The 27,109-nt window shown below is 29.7% G+C and overlaps 1 protein-coding gene across 1 annotated transcript in view; it reads left to right on the forward strand.

The window, feature by feature from the left end:
* Positions 1–1,424: 1,424 nt before the first annotated feature.
* LOC122713894 (U-scoloptoxin(05)-Sm1a) overlaps positions 1,425–27,109 on the forward strand; it is a 111,465-nt gene continuing 85,780 nt past the window's right edge. Inside the window, exon 1 of the mRNA XM_043934720.1 lies at positions 1,425–2,002. Coding sequence (XP_043790655.1) covers positions 1,942–2,002 — 61 coding nt within the window. The 5' untranslated portion in view covers positions 1,425–1,941. The remainder of the gene's footprint in view (positions 2,003–27,109) is intronic.

Consider the following 27,109-nt stretch of genomic DNA (forward strand, 5'->3'; position numbering starts at 1 on the left):
GATTGTAATTTTAATTAAAATTTAAGGACGTAAAAGATTTGAAAGTTTTAGAATTTTTAAAATAGAAGAATTTAATAATAGTGGATAAATTAAATTTAATAAAATTTAGGATTTTTAATTATTTTTACGAAAATAATATTTCATGATGATGACGATGATGAAATATTTTTTATGCATAGAAAAATATTCAGAGTTATGTAAATTGTGCGATGTAATTGAAATTTTGATTAAAATTTGAGAAAAATAAGATTTATAAATTATTATATTTTTATAATTTATTATGTGGAATAATACTAGATTTTACTACAATTAATATACCATTATATATTAGGTATGTAAATTAATTTATTCCGCTTTTGTTTCAAATTAAAATATCGTGATAAATATAATTTATATATCTAATTTATATATCTATATAATAAATAATTTTTATTAATCTTTAGTAACAATCAAAATAAACTATTCGAATCTAACCTAAATAAAGAATCATTTATTCACAAACTTCATAATGTATATATATATTTAAATACTTTTACAATAGATATGGATAATATTGTAGAATATTATAAAATAACGTACAATAGCATAAGTGTATTAATATAACAAATATATAACAGAATGCAGTAGTGTAAAAAGTTAGTAATTTTTACTAATCTTTAGTAACAATCAAAATAAATTATTCGAATCTAACCTAAATAAAGAATCATTTATTCACAAACTTCATAATACTGTTATATATTAATATATTTATATATTATATATTATATTATATATTATATATTATATTTAAATACTGATAAATATTATAATTAAATATAATATATATATTGTATTATAATAATATTATATTTATATATTATATTTAAATACTTTTACAATAGATATGGATAATGTAGAATATTATAGAATAACGTACAATAGCATAAATGTATTAATATAACAAATATATAACAGAATGCAGCAGTGTAAAGTAATATATACAATCATAATTTAAAATACTTTATGATAATACGCATGTAGAACAAACGTCATATATATCAACGTGAAATATACAGATTGTTTCAAAAACTTATTAGAATTGATCCTTCCAGAAGTGTGTATAATTAAAAAATTTTCTTGCAGCGAACTTGCATTTCATTTCAAAAGTAAAACTCTTCTTCGAGAGATTAGAAATACGCAGAATGGACGATCGACTTCAACCGGAAGCAGGAGCTGGCCTCGAAGAAGGACATCGAAGGGGAACACAGGCCGAAAAGCGAGCGCACACCAAGCTACGAATCACACACACAGACACACACGTACTTCGGAAAATCGGGGGGTACACAGGTACGGGAAGATAAGCGCGCGCGACGACGCGGCGTGACGCGGCGCGGCGCGTCGCCACTGCTGCAGCGTAACGTAGAAAGTCAGTTGGACGGCGGCGCCGCACCAGTCGTACGCGTAGGGACGCGCCTTTTCGTGGCCCAGCGATCAAATATCGGCCGCTCGTGATTTCGTGCGCCCCTTTAGTGCCTCCCTTCCTCGAACTCGAACGTTGGAGGAATTCAATTCGATTCAATTTTTCGTAGACGATTGTCGAAATCGAATGAGATAATTTGGAAAAAGGAACGAGGAAGAAAAGGAAAAATAAAAGAGGACTTTTAAGAGAAGAGAGAGAGAGAGAGAGAGAGAGGAGGATCGAATTCTCGATCTTCTCGATCGTGATATCACTTTTAATTGTGAGAGGAGGTAGAATCATCGTAATCGTGATCGAGTACACAGATCGAGGATAGAAGGAAGGTTTGGAAAGGGAGTCGGTGGATCAAGTGCCTTTTTCTTTCTGTTTCGCGGGGATACCATTGGTCCCGCCCCTCTGGGCGGCTCCTGGCACCCGGAAGTATCCTCGGCCCGAATACTGACGGACCTGTCCTCGCAGTAGGAGCTCCCATCGCCGCAACCAGGATGTTTTTGTCCTCGAGAGCTTTCCCGCCGATTCTCTTCGCGGCGCTCTTCCTCTGCATCGGTGAGTGGATTACATCGTTTGACCCGTAACTCGTGAAACCGGAAGTCGCGTTATTTGAGAAACGAAATTGAGTGTGTTTCGAAATTTATGGTGAAATTTACGGTTCGATTGATTTAATCGTGTGATATTTATATTATATTTTAATTTTTTTTAATAAATTTTTTTTTTTTCGATAAATATTTTGAAACTTTTATTTGTCTCAATTTCGACGATAATACGATTTTCTCGAGAATAATCGAGGAGAAAGGAGAAAAAAATTTGGTGAACTGGATAAATTGCTTTGGAAGTTATTAATTCTAGTTGAGTATGATAAAGTGTTATAATTTATCGAAAAAATGACTGGACAGAGATACCCTCTTTTCTGTTAAAAAAAAAGTGATATAAATTACAAATATTTTATAGCATTAATTTTATCGATGTATATGCATTAGTATAAGTTAAAAGTTATTTTCTATCTTTTGTATTTATTATTTTATACTGTGAAAATATCGGATTTTTAAAAAAAAAAGAAGAAACATCATCCAAAGTGTGTTAATATTATTAATTTTTAACATTTAATTTTCAATTTTTTTTTTCGAACATTTCAACGATAGAAAAATTATGAACAATATTAATAATTTAAAATGATTAGAAAAAGTTATATAAGATTAAATGATGGAACTTATATTCTATGTTTATAATCTTGATTTAGAATGATCTTTATAGACAACAGATTTTCTTATAATCCATTTTTGAAGATTCATTTTATTGTATGAACATTATATTATTAACAATTTTTCCTCTTCTTCGAAAACTTTGATATTTTCATAATATTTCACTTGATACTATAATTGAAAAGATAGAAACTTTTAACTTATACTGAAGTACAAACGTAAAAATACGTGAGCAAAAATGTTAATATTTATAATTTCTTTTTTTTTCAATTTTATGTTAAAATATTTAGAGTTTTCTTTATAGAAGAAAGAAATCTCTAACTCTCCTTTTCGATATCAAATCGTTCATTAAATTTCGCAAATTCATATATATATATATATATATTATATTATATAGTACTTTAACATATTCAAAATATATTCAAACTTTCAATTTATCCAATTCACCAATCTTTGTTTTATTCACACAATTTATTTGCAATATAATATAACATTGGATGAATATTTTATGTTGCACGTGAATCACGTATCACGTCGTAAGAATCATGTACTATGTGCATATATTCAGTGCTAATTCTGTAGATACTAGTGCGAAAATTTTGCGACAAGTATCTTTCATTCCAGATCGATAATTTACAAATTTTTATTTGAAAATAAATTTTTCATATGCATAGCGACTCACAAAAGTATTTAAACATTATCTTACAGCGAAAAATCGAAAATTCTGATTTTAATGAATATTTGTATATATATAGAGTATACATAGTTTACATATGGAGTAATTTTTGTCGATGAAAAATTTCTTTGAAAAGAAGAAATCAACTTCCAAAGTTTCAGCATCCTTTCATATTTTAAATACAATTTCGTATGGCGATTTTTTTTTTTTTACGACAGATGGAAATTCTGTAATCTAAAATTTTGCTCTATTTCTATTCCCTGTTACAAAATTATAAAATTAAAAAACGAAAAACGCGCTGAAACTTCGATTTCACCTCACTTAAAGTGATATTTCCAGCATAAAGAAAAATTTACTTCGTATAATCCATCATTCTATGCATTCACAAATTTATTCATTAAGATTTCATTCAAAAAATAAGAATACTTGCACGAATGTTTCGTAACAGTTACGTATATAAATATACATACATCTTTTTTCATTTATCATTCCAATGTAAACGTATAATAATCGAAAATTAAGAAAATTGTTACACGTATGTGTATGGTGTAAAATGTAAAAAGGAAAATTTATTGGGATCGTGGAAAAACTTAAAACCGCGATGTTGCGAAATTCAACGTTGGTGATTTATTTGTAAGGTGATGTTAAATATCAAGCGCGATATTCGAAGAAGTTCTTGGCAATAATTCAGCTATTCAATCATCATCATAATATCAGCTGTTCAAAATTAGAGGATCGGCCTCACGAGAAGAATGATCAATATTTTGATAGCCACTTCCGACATGGAAAGTAAATAATGGTTGGGAACCGCGTGCGTTAAATATGCACACGGTTCCTTTCAGTCCCTCGTGTTTGCTTATCTTTCGAAATTTTACAGAGTCTCGTTAATTATTTCAACTAACGTATCATTATCATCAAGCATCTGCTTAAAACCGTACTTAAGGTTTTACGGAAAAAGAAAAAATTGTCATCTTGAATATTCGCGAGATCGTGGAGATGGAACGAAAGTTCTTCTGGAATGAAAATAAATTAAAGTAAGTAAATCCACTTGCAAATAAGGTTGGTAGAAATTATACGACGTATCTTTTTATATCGAATAACTTTCGTTCGAGAACTTCTTAATCAGATGTTTCAGAGGTTTCGAAATATTCAAGATGGTGATCCTTGTTATGATGAATTTTTGCCAAAATTTTGGTTCGATCATTTTCGAAGCTTGAATGGAAAAATGTTCGATAGGAGGAAGTAAAAGTGGTTTAATATTTTTTTCGATTGTAAGGAGTCAAAAGAAGAAAAATTCTCGAAAAGTTTTCTTCTTTCATTTTTGGACATTCGTTTTAATAATAATATTTAAAAAATTGAAAATAGTATTTTTTGGTTGGTTAAGATATATATATAATTCTTTTGACTTATATACACATAGAATAATTTGATTTATAGCTCTCAATTTTCTATTTTTTGAATTCTCAAATTTATAATTATTCGAATTTTCAGATTTAAAATTTCAAATTTTCAATTTTTCGAGTTTTCAACTTAATTTATCCGAGAAAAGGGGATACTTTAGACAAAAGTTATTCTATATTCTTATTCTATATCGTTGTAGGCAAATGTTTTTTGAACATATGTTAAATAATTCAAAATAAAGCAAAATGTTTCGATTTATTAATTTTCTCGCAATAATGCAAAAGTTGTTACAGAATTGGTTACAACTAACTGGTTTGAAACTAGAGAAGTAAGGAGAAATTTTCTTCTACATCTTACATAAAAAGAGCCAAAATCAAATTCTCTTCTAGCTATTTCCATTTTTAAAAAGTTAATAATAAAAACTTCGAAAGCATATTTAAAAATTCAATTTCAATTCATATAACCTCATTTATCACGATAATTTAATTCATAATTCATCAAACATCAAATCGAGAGCGTGATATATTTCTCTTTATCCCGATTAAACTTTTGAAATCCATCATGTCCCATTATTTATTTTTAGATTTAATTATAAAGTCGATTGTATTCGAAACTAAATAAAATTTCTTCTATATTTCATATTTTATGTAGATTTTAATTTTAATATATACAAATTCTTCATACATTGTTTTATAAAAAAAATTCATCAAATTCTAAAAATCTAATTTTAAGGAAAATTTTAATTATACAATTCGAGAGAAAAAAATAATTGTCTGCTATAATTTTATTAATATTATAAAATGAAAATGATTCCATTTTTGTCCATATTTCATATGAATAACTATAATATCAATTTCTTGTAAACACCAGTCACAATAATCGCTCTCCTCCAAAAATTAATATCCAATGTTATTCGAAAATTCGAATATTCAATATCAATTCATCTATTCGTCGCGCTAATTTAATTTATCATTCGTCAAATATCATCCGGTTATGTATCGACCGTCGATAACAATCGCCGAAAACGCGATATATTCCTCTCTATCCTTTATTAACTTTTCCAAAATCCATCACACTTCATTAATTATTTCCATCGTTCTATCATTGTCATTAAACGGCTCGATTATGAATCTGGTCAATCCATTCCCCGCGTTTTTCTCGAATCACGTTCTTCTTTCTCGATCGAGAATCCGATTCGACGCGATCGCGCTTGTTATCTATCGTACACGATAATTCGTCACGAGAGGTGGTTCCAGATGTCGCGACGAAAACGCGTCGCATCTCGTTTCCTAATAAATGGCATTATTATTCCGTGGTGAAGTTTACGCTTTAATCGAGTTGGCCGCGCGGCGACTGAATAGGGGCGAGGTCTAACCGAATTTTCGGCTGTCCCACATTGCGAAATAGTGGTGGGGGATGATCGGCGGAGAAGGGGTGAATCAGGAAGGAATTAGGCGAACGATCGAGCCTGGTATCTCGTCGAACAGACGTTTCTGGGTTGTGCAGGGTGGGAAAAAAGAAGAGGGGGATGAAAAGTGAGTTACGTGTTTACTTTACGAGATGAAAATTGAAATGACACATTTTTGCATTGGTTTTTTTTTTAAAAGTTGAAGTTTTGTGAAAATATCAATATAACTGCTAACTAGGTTATTTAACTTGTTTCGATTACGTGTAGAATTTGCGTCAAATGAAATAATTCATGCAATTTTACTTAATAACATCTGTATTTTTTTTCGAATATTAATAGAATTTTTTTAAAAAAAATATAGTCAAAAGTATGTTATATATCGACAAAATCATCTTTAGGTAATAATGAAATAATTTGTATAGCTATAAAATTTAGTGAGAACAATAGTCATAATTTAAATTCTATAGTTATCGAACTATATTAAAAATCATTATATTTTTTACTAGATCAATTTTTATGAGATATTTATATTTATATGTTCTTATAGCAATTAAACTATTCAAAGTTTTTTCTAAAAATTGTAATTTTTAAATTATATGTGTTATCATTGCAACAAGTGTATTTTGTATTTCGATCTATTAACCATATATCATAATTATAAATTATTAATTTCTAATAACTAAAATTTTATGCTTCAAACAATTTATTTTAAAGTATAATTCTTTGAACGAAATGATTTTCATAATTGTGACGCAAAAAAATAATCAATCTTCGATTTTAAATCTTTTCTTCCATTCTATACGTGCATTTATCTATTATTAAATTCATCTTTTAAAAATTCTTCACATTAGCTTAAACAAATCGTTTAGAGTCGATCAAAATATTTAATGTAAAGTTTAATAATTATGTTGACACAATTTAAGGGAGAGATTTTCATAATGGTATCGTTAAATTTGAAAACTTGCAAAGTGAGATTATATTATGTATGGTTCGAGATTCCATGATGAAACACCACTTTTGGTACTTTATGTTCGTGCATAAGACTAAAGGTTCCTCGTTGATTGTTGTTGCGGTTATTAACAATAGATACAACCCTCTTAAGAGTTATAACTCTGTGACTATTAAGAGGATAGAATTTGATAATTACAACGATAGAATTTGTTATTTAATAATGGATTTTCATTCTGTTAAATTCAAAGTAGAGAAAGAAAAAAAGGAAATTTTTACGAATATTTTAATGCTCCAATTTCTTGCGAGAAATTTTGATTTTCGAATCCAGAGATTAACAAGAAAAATTGGAACAAAAATATGTATATTTTTCGTTAAAAATGATTAAAAAGTTCACTTTGTGTATTGCTTTCACAAAATCATATAACAAAATCGAATTTAATTTCAAACTGTTCAATTAACTATAATTCTTGATTATCGAATTAGGGTAATGAAAAATCACTAGACTTCGAAGTTCTATCATTTTGTTAAAAAACATCGAAAGATAACCGCATCATAATCCCATCAATTTGAAAGAATTTAAAAATTCTATTTATTACCAAATAAAAATCAAAAATATCTTCAATAAAATAAATATCATATCATCCCTTCTGCATCCATTAATTATCAATAATCTCGAATCATTGATCAGGGATTAATGCAATCTCTAGAAATAATTCACAAAATTACATTACCAAATATATCATAACTTTCGTTCGTTATCGGTAAAAATATTTCCATTATTTCCATTAATAAATCCAACAGAATAAATTATCCAAAAATTATCCATCTATTATCAATATTTCTTAACATTACTTCACCAAACGTATTATTATTATCTCATATCTAATTATACAACATTCTAGCTACCATATCGCTTTCATAATTTCACGGAACACTTACAACAAGTTCGTGAAACATCAATGTTTTCCAATAAAGTGAACAACTAGGTTAAAGAAATCGAACCTAATTCCAAGTTATTCGAACAACAAGTATTCCCAATGTTAATTTACAAAATTATAGTATATAATATTTACGAATCCGATATGATAATAATAAATTAATAAATAATAATCTGCCTCTTCTTTACCTCCATATTTTAATAATATTCACAATAATAAATTTAATCAAATTTAATATCGAAAAATATTTATCCTCATTTCAGACAGCAACAATTTACGAAATTACGATATAATATTTACAAAATTTAATTCAATATCATTACATATTTTTAAACGATAAAAATATCTCATCCACCTCCTCCACACGCCGTTAAAATAAATCATCCTAAATATCCACCCTTCTGCATCCATTACCAATAATCCTAAACCATTCCATCCACTTCACCAAACCCACCGCTATCTCATATCCAGCCCTCGAATGCCAGATAGATTCTTGCCCTTTCAGCATTCCTCCCTCCCCCTCCCCCCTCCTCCTCTCGCGCGCGAAACGGCAGCCAGCACGCTCAGCAACCGCCCCCTTCCCCGGAAGTCGAGTGATCTGGCTGCGCGACACGGGGCGCGAGTGGTTTCCCTTTTTTGTTCCAGATCTTCTTCTGTGGACTGACCCCTTACAATGCGACGCTTTAACGCCAACTCCGTTTCCCTTTCGACCCCATCGAGCCAATCAGGTAAATGGAAGTCTCGATGAAAGGCGTTTTCTTTTTTCTTCCACCCACGTATCCCGTTCCGCCTCGGCGGATATCTGATAAATAAGGACGCGAATATTGGAGATATTTGGTTCGAATCTGATGATTAGCTATTTTCTTGTCAAATTTTATAAATGGTTAACCTTGAAAATGGTGTCGTAAAATGTTTTTGAACGACAATTTTTTGGTCGATGATAGATTTTTTTTTTTGTTTTATTTGTAAAATGTTTTTAGTAATATTGAATTTTGATTTGAGCATTTCCCAGTGTGCCAGTCGTTTGTATAAATATGATGTAATGGACGAACAAAATTTTTCACGTTTTATTGTTTTATTATTTTATTATTTTATTCACATTTATTTTTCACATTATTTATTTTCATATTATTATCACATTTATTGTATCGTAAAGATTGGGCGAAAATAAATTACAATGACAATGTTGTGTACAAAATGAAGTTATGTGTTCAATCGTACAAAAGTACTCATAAACGTATTCAATTAAAATTAACTGTGACATCGAAATCAATAATAATTCTATAATATACGAAGCATTATAATTATATTAATTTAAATTATATAAAAAAAAAGAAACATTACACTGTAATACACTAATAATTGTAAGAAACTTTTTCATCAATGGAATAAGAAGATAAAATCAAGTTTTTGTTTTTTATAAAACAATATAGAGCAAAAAATATTAAATTGTACAATTTTATTCTTTTTTTTTAATTTTTACCGGTGAGTTTTTATTTGTCTGAGCTCATTACCAGTGAGAAAGGAATTAATCGACAGGAGTTGATCGTAATTTTGGACCGCATGCCGACACTTCACCCAGGAATTTCTCTATTCAAAGGGTAATAAAACGATATGAGTCCGTAAATATAACCGAGCTGGTGCGCGTCCTCTCTTATCACTTTGTTACTCTTGTCAAGGTAGATTTTGTTGGAAAAGATGCGACGACCTAACGCGCGTTTTTGTCATTTTTACTTGTATGAATAACTATTTTTGTTCGATGGATGGGATTCTTTTTCGAGCTGTAGAATGTGTTTCTTCTTTGTGTTGATAGGAAGTGAATAGAATCTGATGCTATTCTTGTGTAGAAGCTGGCTCGAAATTGAAAATATATCAAGTATATAGGAATTCTCGAAACTTTTTTTATTTTTTTCTATGTGATTTTGAATCTTTCGAGAGATTAAAAATTTCCAATATTATCAAATGTGTAAGTGTAAGAATTTACATTATAAAGTAAAAAATAATTATTTAATTTCATTATACATTATTTCTTTGAAAGAGGTGAAGTTTATTTTTGATCTGTCTTTGGATTTACAAAGTAAAAATATCATTTATTATTTATCTTTATATTTATCAAAGAATAAACTTGGATCGCGTAACAAAAATATGTGAAAATTTAAATACAGATTCTTCTAAATTCGAACAATTTGTTTGTTAAAATTAAAATAAATAAAATATTATATCTCTTGAAGATTCAAATTTAAGGAACGTTTTATCCTAAAATACAAATTATCATTAAAATAAAAATAATATTATCACTTTCATTTCTTTCATTTAACTTTGTAAGTTAATAAAAATGTAAAATATATCAACGTTTTTAGGGAAATGAAAATTACATTTCGAAATACTTTTTACGTAATATGGTTTTATTTTAATATGGATATTATTTTAATGAAGAGTTTTTATGGCTGGTAATTTGTTACCAAAAAAAAAAAAAAAAGAAGAAGAAGAAAACATTGAAAGAAGGAAAAAAGCTGGACCAAAAGGAACACGAAGAACGTGTATGTCGAGGATCTAGTACTCACTCTGAAGATATTCTTAACGTTTTCATCATTGTACATATAAAGCTGGAAAGAGGTCTAAATAACATTAAGTACTCTCAATTTAATCTTTTTTATGAAAGCTTCTATAGTATCAAAGGATTGCATACAACGAGTTGTCTTGGAATCACAAAGGATTCTGATATCCTGGAAAAATAGGATCATTAGAATTTTTATCCTCCTTTCATCAGATAAAAGCAAACGAAACGATTCTGAGATTTCAATCTGACAAACAACTCGAGAACAATTTATCAAAGCATTAAGAATAATATCTTAAAAATCTTCATTTATTAAATTAAGAACGTGTAAAACAGAATATTCTTTTCAATCATAAATTATAATAAAATAAACAAACAACCACGTTGTTATTATTGAATATATATTATATATCGAATTAGGAATTTAATAAAAAAATAGTTATGACGATTCTTGAAAAATCATTAATTGCATCCTCCATTACTTTTATAATAATTCAATATATTTGAATATAATGGCAAGATGCAACCAATTACGATCATAAATTGTAACAAAATAAAATTCAAGAAAACAATATTATTCCTTTCATCTTCGATCTCATTCTTATAGAATATGACAAATTGCAATTATAAATTAAAACAAAATTCAAAGAATCATATACTATCTATGATATTCAAAAATTCATTTGCTAAATTAAGTCTTAAAAAAATATAACTCCTTTTCCATAAAAATAATCCAGATATATATCTCTGATATAATACAAATATACATATTGACAACAAACTGCAATCATGAATTAAAATGAATTGAAAATCTCGAAAAATTACAATAAAATAAAATTTAAAGAATCATATTGTTATGATCTCCCAAATATTCCTTGCACTTTTTTACCCTTACAGGTGTATTTGATCAGATTGATATCGGATAAAGTACCGAGTATCTCATAAGGTTGGGTTACTTTTAAATTCCGGGCTCAAAGATGTTATAACACGTATGGCTACCCTGGGTATAATATTTTTAAATCCCTGTTACTATGTCAATCCTTGAAAGGGATGAAAACATGCATACATAATGTGGTTCAACGAAAATATTTGAACGATCAAATATAAAAATGTAAAATTGTTTATGAAAAAAAAAATATTATATAACGACGTTAAATATATATTTTAAACTATATTTTAAATTTATAAAAGGATCGTTAATTATTACGTAATATTTTAAATTGCGTAATTAAGTTGCAAACTTAAATATTATAAATAAGCCTCGATCGATACTTTTGCATGCGATCAACTTTTTTGTTTGCTTTATCAACCCTTCAAAAGTGCTCCACGAATATAATAAAACGTTACACGCGGTTATTTTTAGCTGTGGATGAAATGGACTTTTAAAATTTCAATGTTTCTGTTTTTATTTTTTCTTAAATATAAATTTAACAAGATATAAAAATATAAATACAAAAGAAATTATAAAATGTAAAAAAAAGTTTCATTGTAATAAAATTACTCTTATTCTAATCTTTCTAGAGAAAATTTCGAATACAGATTTTCAACTTAATCTATTTTTCTAACCTATCTTTCTAAAAGAGATTTTTCATCAATGAAAAAAAGTTGCTTCATATATGTACAATCCATTATATAATAGTATAATCTATTTATACTCTATGCATATTTTACAAATTTTTAGGTTAGGTTTCTTTAACTTATAATGTTCAAATACTTTCGTGAATCATTTCGTATATCCATTATATAATAGTATAATCTATTTATACTGTATGCATATTTTACAAATTTTTAGGTTAGGTTTCTTTAACTTGTAATGTTCAAATATTTTTGTGAATCATTTCGGTGGAGCATCTTCGATAATTTCAAGATCGATTTGAAAGGGAGGTGCAAGATGTTTCAAGAGAGGAAATTTGGTTGTTTCTTGAAAATTTTCCTGAAAAGCGGAAGATCGTCGATCTTATCCCGACCTAGTTCCTTTTGTTACAAATCTACTGTTGCTTCTTCTGTTGTTCCAATCCCTTTCTCGAACATGTGCACTTGACAATTCACGTTGCATTTCACGTAGAATTTGCACATGAAATGGAGAAATCGTTCCGAAGAAATCGTTTTTGCAACAGATGTTTCTATTTATTTCCCTTATTGTTGCATTATATTGTATTATATTTAATGAATTTTGTGATGTTGCAATTTGTAGAAATTATTAAATTATTTATGATTAGGTTAAGTTAGGTTGAAGTTTTATTCCTAGATATATAGATTGGTTCTTTCAAATCAGACAATTGATTAGACAATCTTCCATAAATATAATATCTTTTAATTTCAGAAATATTTTTGAAATTTGGTATACGATTTGAGAAATTGAACATTTATTTAAACAAATATCAAAAGGATATAAATAATAATGAGGTTTTATATAAGAAAAAATTTTTTGGATAAGTGAGAGAATTTAAATATTAATTATTAAAATTATACTTATGAATAATTATTAAAACCCTTCAATGATAAAAAAATATTCATTCTTATTTTCTTTATATAAAATTAAATTATTAAATATTTTATATTAAATTAAATTATTAAATATTCATTCTTATTTTTATTATTATTATTCGAGATTTTTTTAAACTATTAACAAGATTACTATTAACAAGAAATTAAATTGGAAAATACTAGAATGAAAAAACAGACAAAAAAATTTACTTTAACAAAAATGAATAAAATCTGAATAAAATTTCTGAATATAACTACTATATATATGTAAAAATATTGTATCGTGTTTCAAAAAAAACAAAAATTTATTTTCACCGTTCTGTCGGCTTGTACATCATCGGATCGTCGATAGAGTCAAACAGTCGCATAATCTGAGCGGATGTTGATGCGTTCGTCCGCTCGTGTTTCCTGCGGTTTCCTGTTCCCCAATCCATTGTTTCGATCTCGTTGCTCGTGATAATCTGTGCCTATTATTTCGTTCGAATTCGTGCCTGTTATCAGCTGTCGTCGAGCGAAGAGACCTGGACTCGATTCGTAAATCTCTGTATTGATCACCGATTGGTTCGATTTCTTCAAAAAAAGTTTGGCGGTACGAAGGTGTATCATATCTTTAGAATTTGTGTGGAATGAATTGTGTTGAATTGTATGGAATGTTATTATTTTTGGGATACTATTTCCAAAAAGAGGGAGCGTAGAGCGTATCGTTTATTAGTTTTGCGAAGAAGTTTATTATCGTGAAAGGGTCGAAAAAGGTTTCTTGTATTATGCGAGGATCTGTTGTATCGGTGAGATATTGGAATTTTTTTTTTGGGATATTAGTTGGGAGAAAGTAGAGTGTATTATTTATTTCTCCTTTTTTCTTTTCAGGAAATTATTGTATGGACTTTTGTATAGAAAAAGTTTGTTATGTGAAAGGGTGGAAAAGGGCTTCTTATATTGTATACGAGGATCCGGTATATCATCAAATATTGGAATATTATTTGAAAGGAAAAGAGAATGCATTATTTTTCTTGAAAATTTTTATGAGAAAAAAATTTATTGTACGAAAGGGTGGGAAATTTAAACTTCTTATATCTTTAGAAGATATTCATTTATATATCGGGAATTTTTTCTTTTTTTAACATTTTGTGCGAGCAATTTATTACATGAAGAGATGGAAAATTTGAAGCTTCTTATTTAGAGCGTAATTTTATAATAATTAATGTAGTTTTACTTAAATTTTCTTCTTTTTATAAAAAATACAGAAGAAATTTTCTTAAATATTAACGAGATGAGAAATTTTTGATTCGAGATAGATAGAATATTTTACATAATTTCATGAAGAAATTGTCACCATATAAATGAATTTTCAAGAATTCATTTAAAAAAGAAAAGAACTAGCAAACGATTCTTAAAAAAAAAAAGAAAAAAAATAATAATTATATAAAATTATTTCTCAATAACGATCAGGTCAATCGTTATAATAATTTTGCGCATTTTTCTCACTTCATTTCTAGGGAAAAAAAGAGGGGATTGAATACGTCATTCATCGTTTTAGGTGTATCGTTTTATTAAAGGATCGAGCAATCTTCATTTCCGTGGTGTAATAAAGCTACGGTATAGGAGAAGTTGGGGCCGTCGAGTGCGGTAAAGTTTCTCGAGTGCTCTAAGGCGTAGGCACGAAGAAAAGAAACTTGAAGCGTGAGCCCACCGTGACCCCAGTGTTCGTAGCCTTAATTTTTAATGGCGTGTGTTCAGTTTAATGGGAACGCGTGTGTGCGTCCATTTCACGTGACACGGACACTTCGTGAAAAGGACAAGATTGAAGAAAGTTGGAAAAAAATTATCAACGAAAAAGAATTTTTCTTCACATATATATGTATATATATATATATATATATATATATATATATTTATAACTTAAGAACTTATATGTTATATATATTTTGTGTTTTCGTGACCTGTTCGATTTTTTTTATATTAGATATTATTATACAAATATTAGACATTAAAATCGAAACATGAAAACAGTGTTTTGTGCCATGTTTGATTTTCATATATTAAATAGATTTTACGAAATTTATTTCCAAGATTAATTAATTTTTTTAATAATTAGTCGCTTGATTTTAGGGAGAACGATCAGCAAAAATGTGTGATTTTATTTAAAAAAATTTATCTTGAAATCTTAAAAAAAAAATATTACCAACTATAAATTGTTCATATGCAAATTAAAATAATTTAAGAAGATTTTTTTTTTGTGATGGACTACAGTTGGAATCGTTATTTTGGGTATCTTTATTTTATTTTAATATTCTTATCATCTTCCAACATTTTTTCATGAAAAATATAATATTATTGTGAATACTGAAATCTATGTGTTATATATATATCATGAAAAAATTATTTTAAATCGCCTAATAAAAATAGGAATATACGTGGTTAGACACGAGAAGTCGTAAATTTCAATAATTCGTACAAATTAATAGCCTCCATTTCATTTAATTCCTCTTGAAATATTCATTTCGATAATAACGAACAGTCTGAGACAGCAAAGTACTTAACCTACCAAAGGTGGCCTAGCTAATGAATTCAACCGGTAGATCACGAAGAAAATCTCTTGCTACGGCTGTTCCGTTATCATACTACCCGTATCAAGATCTCCCCTTAAGGGGATTAGGAGATTCCAACCGTTTAATCCGGGCAAATCTGACGCACAGCTGTCCAACGATCCCGTTCCAACGACGAATTTTCTTGCACCCTGTTCATAATAAAATTCGCCATTAACGGACATCGTTCGAACCTATACGATAAAATTTGTATTGTCTTAATGAGATAGAGTCGATCATCTTGAGTACAATTCTCGATCAATTTCTATTCAACGCCTAATAATACGATCTTACTAGTGAGAATGCAGATTACAATCATTGTTGGAGGAATCTAAAGTTTGGTTTGGTTAATTGAACTAGATCTAGTAACATATGACTAGGAGAGAGGAACTAGATATTGAGTTATAGGGAATATTGTAGTCAAGAGGAGAGCATTTAAGAGGGATAAATGGATTTGAAGATTCGAAAATAGCAAGTGAATTAAAATATTATGGATTTAATAAGTTATGACGAGAAGTAAGAGACAATGAATATTGTAAGATATTGTGAATTTCAATATAACGAAGAATCTATGATTAGTGGATCTAATGAAAAGAGTAGAATAAAAGAATAAAATATTTAAGAAGTTTAGATGTAAATGAAAAAGTAGTAACATATAAAAAGTAACTAGTAACTAGCAATGTATAGGGAAAAGAATGGGAAATAATATGATGGAAATGTATTGTTTAATTGAAAAAGTAACATAGTAATATATAAGAAGTAACTGGATCTAGTAATATATAGCGGATAGAAAGAATTAAATACGAAGTGGAAAAAACAAGGATGGAAATACGAAAAGAAATCATATATAGCATCGAAATCGAATATATATATATATATATATATATATAGATTTTAGTGGAATTTATGTGAAAGATGTTTTTTTTCGTTGAAGAGATAAAGACAGATAATTTTAAAATTGAATTTTTTCTTGAATATTTTAGAGAGGAGTTATTATGTTATATTTAATATAAAACGAAATTAAACGTAGGTTTTGGAAAAGACTATTTTCGGTACAGTAAAACTTTAAATTTAAATTTAAAATACCTCAGATATATAAATTTTAAATTTAAACACATACGAAACTAAATTTATTACAAAAGTTGCTTGAATTCCCAGTTCTAGAATAAGTTCACGTAGAAACCCTAAATCTAAAAATAAAAGTAGAAAAAAGTTGCTGTAGAAACACTTTATTCGGAAGAACTTAAATCTTCTGTAATAGCTTGAAGATGATATATTTCAATCACGATATATAAAGTAAGATTAGATTATGTCAAAATTAAATAAGTTTTTAACTAAAGTTATTTTTATAAAAACTCTATAGCCAAAAAACAAAAGAGAGATATAAAAATAATTACACTATTATTTGCACAAGATTTATATTTCTTCTATATGAATTGTCACAACTTTTTGCAGACTCCAGATAGATAAATTCAGGACACAAGACGAATTGGTGGACACGTATCTATACCCCCATGGGTCTAATTTCTTCTTCGACCCGCACTACCTTGTTAACCTCTCACTTATCTTGAAGGGTGAAAATAAGTCCTAAGAGGGCTATTTATACTTTGAAATTATTAACCCTTTGTTAATCACATATTTATTTTTTGCAATTATAAATCGAAAGATTTATTAGAGTTTGTTGAATTTATAATTAAAATTAAATTATATATTCTAAAAACTATATTCTCATCATTATATTGATACGAATATTAAAATCTTTGATGTATTTACATAAAAAAAAAAAGATATTAAATCACACGACGTCGTTTCAAATATCTAAAAATCTCAAAGATTACCATTGAGAGATAGTGTATGATCGAAATAGTGAGAATGATAATAGTGATGAAAATTCTTTAACTCAAATATATCAAAAAGAATCAAATAAACATATATGGAAACAACAACTAATTTCAATTCTAGGATGTCAAAAACATTGAATCTTGTTTTTAAATCTTTTCAGTTTAAGTTTAATCATGATTGACCTATTCTACTTATTCAACCATGACCGGTTTATTCTATCTGGATGATTATATTTGACTTGTACTACTTATCAACTCTATGATTGACTCATCCTCCTTGTCTCGCTATAACTGATCTATTTCTCATCCACACGATCTATCATCCTTCTTCTCTGATTTATATCTATATTACTTGATCATAACTGACACCTTTACAATTACAACATTTCACACAAATTATTTATCTATTTCGAGAGAATTGGTAAGATCCACTTCCAGAGGATATTTAATTATTTCCTTTATTTTTCTTACTGGAGATGTGAAAACACTCAGAAGAAGACTGAAATACGTGGAAAATCTCGAGGCCGAGAAAAAAATGGCGTGCCGAGAAAAATTTCAACGGATTAACCTGGATCATCCAGACACGATGTTCGAGGAAATCCTGATGAATCGAAGGCAGGACGAGACGTATTGCGGTGATTTACGCGGAGATACGGGAGCGGAGGAACGCACGAGGCGCGGATGTCACGTGGTCGAGGAGGAAAACTAGGTCGAGAGATCGAAACTTTCCTACTCTTTCCGCGTGGTAAAGTTTTCGTGCCGTCGATACTTTTTCGGCCGAAACACGCCCATTTTTCTCGCTTTAATAAACGAAACTTTAATGGCCGCCTCCTCGACAAAAATACGACGAACATTTTCGAACAAACGAGGATTTTTCGATTTGATTTCCAAGTTTTCCTGTTTCTTTCGGGAAAAATAGCGAAAGAAAAAAAAAATTTCTCTGAAGTCAACCAATTTGATCTTAATTGATAATTTTAAACGTTAAACGAAAAATCTTTTAGGGATTAGAGAAAGTTTTCTTGTTTTCTTCTCCACCAAAACGATTATATTTTTTAAATATGGAAGAAATAACTTCTAACCTATAGAACGAAACGAGGGCTTGAATAATCACGTAATAGATATTTACATTCTACTTAAATTCATTCAGGAACACATTTTTTTATCCATTAATTCGAACGAGGATCGTTCCTCGATGGCAAATTTTCTTTCTGGAAAAGGAAAGTATCCACGTCTCTCTCACGACGGTTTATTCGGTTTACCCCTTTTCTCGTAACAAAAGCGTTTGCGTTTGCACCCCCCTCTACTTATCCTGAAGATTTCGTGAATCGAACGATCGGTTCACGTGTCCCCGGTTGTCCCCGGTGCACGAAATCCATAGGATCGTGAGATTTGGCGCACGTGCATGGACTTTTGATCTCTGGTTGAAATGCTTTTTCGCTTCGCTGGCAGAGATCGATTCCTGTCAAGCTTCGCCTATGAAAGATACGAAATTCCTCGGGTGGAAGGAAGAAACTGCCGTCACTTTTGGACCATCCTTTTTAGGAGGAGGGCATAAATAGGAAAAATCTCGCCTATAATGCTCTCCCCTCCACACACACATCTCTCCCTTTTATCATCGGAATTCGCCCGTACACCGTGTGCTTTGGAGGAGATTTTGTTTCTTTATAGTGTGTACGCTTGTTGTGTAACTCTTTTGATAAATGGCACGATGAGATTCGAAGCAATATTGAGAATTGAGCTTTGTATGAATTAAAATGATTTGGAGGAAAGAGGATATGGGATAAATTCTAAAATAAATTGTTCAATTTGTTCGATAAGATATTTTAGAATCTTTCGAGATTTTTTTTTTAGTGAAAGAAATTATATATTTATTATAAAATTTTAAATTAATACAAGGATTAATTGTTCAATTTCTTTAATAAGTTTTGGTATTTTTAAAAATATTTTCTGTATAGTTTTCTTAAATTTGTCTTATTATTAGTTTGTGATAATTTAATAATCACGTTCGTATGTTAAGTTGTTCCAAAAGTTTCTTCTATCATATAGATTTTCTCCATTTTCATAATCTTATTATTTTACAAAATTTTATAACTCGTAGGATTTGGAAAGCAACTTTTTAATTTTCTACAAATGGCCAAAAATATGATATTTTTATTTTCTTTTAATTAAACTTAATCGAACAATCATCCTTTTCTTATCTTTACGCCCAATCCAAAGATTTTTAACCTCGTTAAAATTATTTTCTCCTTATTGAAATATTACCATCACTAGTCCACGAGAATAACCGATACGCATGCAAATTCAATGAATGGATGGATCAGAAGACTCTTCGAAATCCTGCTCCACCCAAAACCCAAGTACGAATCCGTCCTTTTTTCAACTCGAGGAAGCTTGAAAAGCTTGTACCCTCTCTCAATTTCGGCACAACGACGCCGTCCAATTACGTTTCCTCGAGAAAAGTTCAACGAGAATCTTCGATCGTCCCCTCCATACTCCCTCAAATCTCTTTGCACCCTCGTCGAAATCTTCCGATTCCTCGTCTTTCCTTTTTTTTTTTTTTCGTTTCCAGCGATTATTTCGACGAATGGATTTGCGATTCGAAACGAGGAGCATTTTTAACAGGCTCAATTTCACGCGAACCCCCTCAGTTTCTTTGAAAGAGGAGGATGCGAACGATTTCGTTTCTTCCTCGAGAATGGATGGACGTAATTTTGGAGGAGAGGCGACGATGATGCAAGTGTCAGATGTTTTCCAATGGTAAGCACTTCCGGTAGGAATGGTTGGAGGAGTGATTTTGTCTTTTGCATCGAGATTTTCTTTCCTTTTTGCACGAAAGGCTAAAAAATGGACGAAGATTTATCGATATCAGGTCTCTTTTTATTATTTATAATTTTTAAACTTAATAAACTAAAATAAATTAATATATATCTTTGGATATTCGTGTTGAAATATTAACAAAAAAAAAAAAGAAGAATGAAAAATACGCCATGCTTAAGTAAATTAATTATCACGTAAAATAAATTTGTTTCAGTGCAATAATACAATCTCAATAACTCACTTAATAAATAATCGTCCAATCAACTTCTGTATTCGTTCAGAAGCCTCTAGAATCTCCTTCCTCACGAATACATAACACTCGCACGTACATAATAAAACGTTTACAAGAACGTGATGTCGATAAATTGCAATCATTTCGAAAACGATATTATACATTTTATCGCGTCCCACAACGCTGTCCGCTATTCATTAACCGTGCATTAACCGTGCACGGCGAATCGAAAATCGTCGAAACGAGATTGGGATCCGACAGATGGCGACAGATGACGGCGAGCTATCACGTGATACTGCTCGTTATCTATGCATTATCCGCAGCACGCCGTTAAAGGCTCGTTACGTCCGCCTTGCGTGGAAAGTGTGCGCGTGAAAATTAAACGCTAAAATTAACCTATTGCGTCGATCTCTCTCGTTTTAAGAAGAACCTTCACTACAACAACAAGAAGAATGCTTCTGCTTTGTTGATAATCGAATTTCTTCTCGAGAAAACAGAAACTGGTGCCAGGGATTGACGATACTTCTACGTGATTTAATGCCTTCCCATCCACAAGGTAAATTTATCCGTTGCTCGCGTTCGATTCAATTCGATCAGATCTACCTCGGAGGGAAGAAATTTCGAGGGGTCGCAAACAAATTTATCATCGGTCACCAGGCTTCTTTCGCGGCCTCCAAACGTGGAAACTTTCCAAGTGTATCAATGTCGTTGGAACTGTCGTTGGTCTCTCTCCTCCCCATTAATTTATTTCGACTCGTGTGTTTACGCGTGTTTTTTCTGGATTATTCTCTGGTTTCTTCTGGTGTGGATAGATGTACCACACTAGAGGGGGGAATTTTGCTTTCGTCAATTCTTTAGGAAGATGAGATAAGATTACTTTTTTATCGGATTATGTATTCGATAAGGTAGACAAGGATGGAAAGATTGCGCTTATCGTCGAAGATATGGTTGCGAGGATGAAAGGCTGATTTACATCATATTGCAAAATGTGAATTTTGAAAATTTAGGATAAATGGATAAGTTTTGGTTATTTGGTTAAAGAATTGGAAAATAGAAAATTTAAAATATATTTGCAAGTACGAGATAAGAAATATATGAAATTGCATAGCTTTATGAAATATTATAAATTATTTTTTTTCGGATTGCACAAATTTAATTTTTATTCTCGTTATATAAAAATAATTATCCATTCGAAGCAGAAAAAAATCTGCTGATCGATCGAACAGAGGAGCGCAATATCTTCGATAATTCATTTAAAGATTTCAATAAACTTCGTAATATTTCATAAAACTTCGTAATATATATTCCCTCGTATAAATCAAATTTACGAAATTAATTTTCGAGATCCGACAGACAACGAATCGATCGAGAGAAAATTTCTCCTCGATACTCCTTCCTGCTCCGTTACATCCTTTATCAACCAACTTGTCGATAATTTCGCTCATATCAAACGAGCGTGTGCTGGTATCTTTGTGATAATCTCGAGGAATCGGTCGCACCAGTGACATTCGATCGATCGTTAAGTTTTCGAGTGTCCATAAGATTGTTAACCTAGAAAGGGCGAATTTATTCCGAAAATATTCCGTGAGTTACGTGAGCTCGAGTTAAGAAAAGTTCTCGAGGTTGCCCCTCTATTCTTTTCGATGATTGATCGCTGCGAGGGATCACGCAAAGGTGATGCCTTCCACTTCTGATGTATGTTAAACGCAGCCATGATGGAATCAGTCTAGACCGGTGGAGCGTGTCAAGATCATTTTCAGACAAGTGGAATAAACCACACGCTGGCCAGACCGGTGTAGAATGGATCGATCATTTCCAGGCACAAGTAGAACAAGAAACCTGTTGCTAAACAAGTAGAGGTAGAGTGGAACAGACGTGGCGATTCAACGTGACAATGTAATGATTGGAACAAGTTGGTTATTGATAGATATGTCATAAACATTTAACAAGTTTAATAGTTATTATTGCTTATAAATATAATTGTCAGAAAAAAATTGATCAGGTTATTGATAGATGTAATAATTTAACAAGTTATTATTATTAAATATGTAAAATAAAACAATTCAATAAAACAATTCATATATAGAATAAAACAAGTTTGTTCATGGAACAATTCATAATCAGAATAGTTAGAAAAATGAAACATGTTAATAATGATTGAATAGATTGGTTATTGATAGATAAATGGTTTAACAAGTTATTATTATTAAATATGTAGAATAAAACAATTCAATAAAACAATTCATATGTAGAATAAAACAAGTTTGTTCATGGAACAATTCAATAACCAGAACAATTTATAATCAGAATAGTTAGAAAAATGAAACATGTTAATAATGATTGAATAGATTGGTTATTGATAGATAAATGGTTTAACAAGTTATTATTATTAAATATGTAGAATAAAACAATTCAATAAAACAATTCAATAGTCAGAAAACTGAAACTTATGAATATTTTAAACAAGTTTAATAAGTTATTATTAAATATATAGAATAAAACAAGTTTGTCAAGGAATAATTCATAATCAGAATAATCAGAAAAATGAAAGGTGTTAATAATGATTGAATAGGTTGGTTATTGATAGACAAATACTTTAAACAAGTTTAATAAGCTATTATTGGTTAAATATATAGAATAAAACAAGTTTGTCAAGGAACCATTCATAATCAGAAAAATGAAACGTGTTAATAATGATTGAACAGATTGGTTATTGATAAATAGTTTCAATAGAGACAAATAGTTTCACAAGTTATTATTATTAAAAATATAGAATGTTAATAATTGAATGAGTGCAAGTTAAAATTGATCAATTTAAACAAGTGGAATAGAATAATTTTTTTTTCAAGCAAATACAATAAGATAATACGAACATAATATAATTATGGTTAAAATAAAGTATAATAAATAATTAAAAAAATTAAACTAGACTTTTACATTGTTTCCAAATTATATTAGGAATGGAGTCTGGATGAAATTTCTAGATTATCGTCGTTATTTTTTTTTCCCTTGTCAATGATGCTTCGAATCTTTCATCCCTTATCGAAAACTGAAACGCGAAATAATGGTCGACATCGGATAGGAGACGCTTCTTGAGATACGCCTCCTTCAATGAAGCCTCCTTCAAGGAATATCTCCGTTTATTAAAGTTTGTTTCTGATAACAATGGATAACGATAGATTCACTAATAATTATTATATATTTCTTCGTTCACATCACATTCTATAGAATATAAAATTATTGAGATAATAACAAACATTATATGAATATCTCAATTCTCATTCATAATTATCATCCAACATGAGAAATTTCCAAAGTCAACAACGATTTATTCCTCGATCTGATCTAACAACTCTTTTGTTTCCCACTTAAACGTTAAACGAGGAAACGAAGAGTATCTTTCCTCCCTTTTGGAATAACCTCATCGAAATCGGATAACGAAGTTACTTGATACCATTTCTTCGAAAATTATTCTGCAAAATTTACCTTTGCCTTTTAAAAGTCGACAATTACGTTGCATTGTTCGTATCCGATCGAACCTTGCTTTCTGAACCTTATTTCCTTCGTATTATCCTCCGCTCACTTTATTCCTCTCGCGTGAGTCATGCGATCGTTTTAAGTCGACGGCCATCGCTTCGAGGAAATGGTGGCCGCTGATGGATTTCAACGTCGACTCGGCGTCGATTAATAACGAATTAGTGCATGATGACAGGGGATGAATATTTATAGTGAGAGAAATGGATGCTTGGAGAACAGTTGAAATGATTTTTATTTTGTTTCGTTTTGTTTGAAGATTCATAAATTTTTATAAAAGAATGTCGAACATTTGCGATATTGAAAATCATCTTTGATTTGAACTATTGGAAAAGTTTAATTAGAAATATTTTGTTCAAATTTTCTTTACTTTTCGACTTGTTTTACTTATTCGCAATATTCAAAATGTGTAGAAAGTTACACTGTGTAAAAAGTTGGAATTTTTATTTCAAATGGAATTCTGTTACTGTAAACGTTCTCTCCAATCGTTGATCTGTTCTACTCGTTTTCTCTGCTCTGTTTGTCATATCGAAAAAAAACCTTCATTAAAAATATATATAAATATAAATATTTATATTATGTAACGAATATATTTATTAAATAGATAAGTTTTGAAAAATTTTTAAAAATTGTAAATATACAATTCATAAAAATATTTATAGAGATAGGAAAACTGGTCCAAAGAAGAATTATAATTAAAGGTGGATATTAAGCATTAATCTCCATGCATCCACGCATATAATAAATAGTTAGATTTTTACTTGTGTTAATAATATTTTATGAAAAATTTAACGCATTATAATAACAATTGATATGATTTAATTAATTAATCACGAATTTCCCTTTCCCTTTCTCGACTTCCACGGATTGGAAATCGTGCGTTTCTCATCGTGCGTGATTCACAAGAATCTCGAATGGTTTTCTCCTTGAGGAGTTTGGATTTCTTGCATCGTCGAGAAGAAAAAATATATTGTGGATATTCAGAGATATTAAAAGTTTCACATCGATTCTCTATCCTTCGAGAGAATGTGTTAGGAGGATCGAGGAAAAAAGGAAAAAATTTTGGTCGGAGAGAGTCGATGGTATTTTTTTCTTTTTTGAAGCGAAGATTCATTCTGAAACGATGTTTTCTTCCACGATGTTTTTATTTTTCGAGTAGATGGCGCGAGCGAACGGGAGATAAGCGTTTAAAAGAGCGCCATTCGAGATAAGGGATTTCTTTCACGGTATTCCTACTCCCCCCCCTTCCCCTTCCCCTCCTCCCCGCATGGAAATTTCACGGATCCTTTTGTGCACTCGTCTCTCCTTTCGAAAAACAGGCGTTAAAAATCTTGAAATAACGCCGAGAGGCTACGAAGCTATCTGACATGAATGAACCACTTGGAGGGAGAAGTTCGATTTTCCAAAGGAAATTCTGATATCGCGAAAAAAAGAAGAGAATGAAATACGAGAGTGTATTTCATTGCGTTCTATTTTAAAATTATTTCAAGAGACTACTTTTCTATATCGATTCTTGAAATAAAAATAGTTTGGTTGAAAATAGTTTCGAATTTCTTCTCTTCTCGAATTTTTTTCCGCGTTTTTCGAAGAAAATTATACTCGTAAGTTTTTTAAAATCTTACGTTAAGAATTTTTAATCTCTTTCGAATCTTTTAAAAGATTCACGAGTGTCTTTAAAAATTATTTCAACGAGTTTTGAACATTTTTATATCCCTCGCTATTTTTAAAAAATAAATTGAAAATAAAATTTAACAATTATCTAAATTTTTTTTTTCTTCAATTTTCTGTAATTAAATATTTCGTATTGTAATTATTATATTATAATTAAACGATAAGCCAATAATATAGGTGAATCGTAGCCAGTCAAGTGGAATAGATTAATCAAGTGGAATAGAATAGCCAATCCAAGAGAGAGAATAAGTTAATTATAATCGGATAAGTAAAATTGATTAATCATAATCCCAGATTATGGCCGGAGACAAGTGGAATAATAATTAAATAAACAGAGCAAGACAATTGTGTTTATCCAATATCGAATAGGAATATTTAACAGACCGAATAATAAGTAGAATAAATCCAGTTACGGTAGACAAGTGAAACAAGATAGTTATGTATACACGAGTGATATAAATCGGTCATGGTCAGACAATCGCTAAAATTTTTTCCCCTCGAAACATTCTTACGAAACTCGAAATGTAGGTCGACTTTCGTTTGACGTCATCACTATCGATACGTGTATATGTTACATTAGCTCATCATATTTAGAGTGAGAGAGAGAGAGAAAGAAAAAATAGCCTCGAAATAGCTTCTAATACGAGTACAATGATCGTAATAAATCATTACACGCTCGCGTACATGTGGCTCGTTGTTAAAGGGTGCGTCATAGTCTGGCTATGGAAGATTGCTTCCTTTATAAATAACGCGGTAATTTAGCGTCTGTAGAAATGTTCCAAGAAATTTTGACCATTAATTTTCCCTCCAGTTGGCCATTGTGGCACGTAGGAAATATGGGGAGGAAGGATATTAATAATATTTGCCATTCTGCTGATGGGAAGCGAGATAAATAGATATGTACTTAATTTAGTAATTAGAATTTATGAGGTAAAAATGGAGATATCGTAGATAGGATTTAGGAAGATATCCATTTCTTCGACTTGAAAAATGATTGATGGAAACAGACTCGTTTCCTGGAAATTTTGGGGTGAAATGTAACTGAATATATATTTCAAAGATATGTTAAAAAAATTTTTTACAAAAAATTCTAATGAAGATAAATATTGATAAATTCAATAAATTTTGGTTGAATTGATTCCTAATTAAATTTAAGATTTAGTTATTATTCATTAATTTTTGGTTTAATTTATTTAGATATTAATTTAAGTTAATTAAATAAGGATATATTATAGTTTTTTCATTATCAATATTATATATTTTATGTATAAGATTTAAATTATTAATTATTTCAATATTTAATAATTAAAATTTATCGGTAATAATTTTTATTCATAGCTAACTATATTTCAAAGA

Source organism: Apis laboriosa, unplaced genomic scaffold (assembly GCF_014066325.1).
Source record: "Apis laboriosa isolate Shangri-la unplaced genomic scaffold, ASM1406632v1 scaffold26_cov146, whole genome shotgun sequence".
NCBI classification, from domain to species: Eukaryota; Metazoa; Arthropoda; class Insecta; order Hymenoptera; family Apidae; genus Apis; species Apis laboriosa.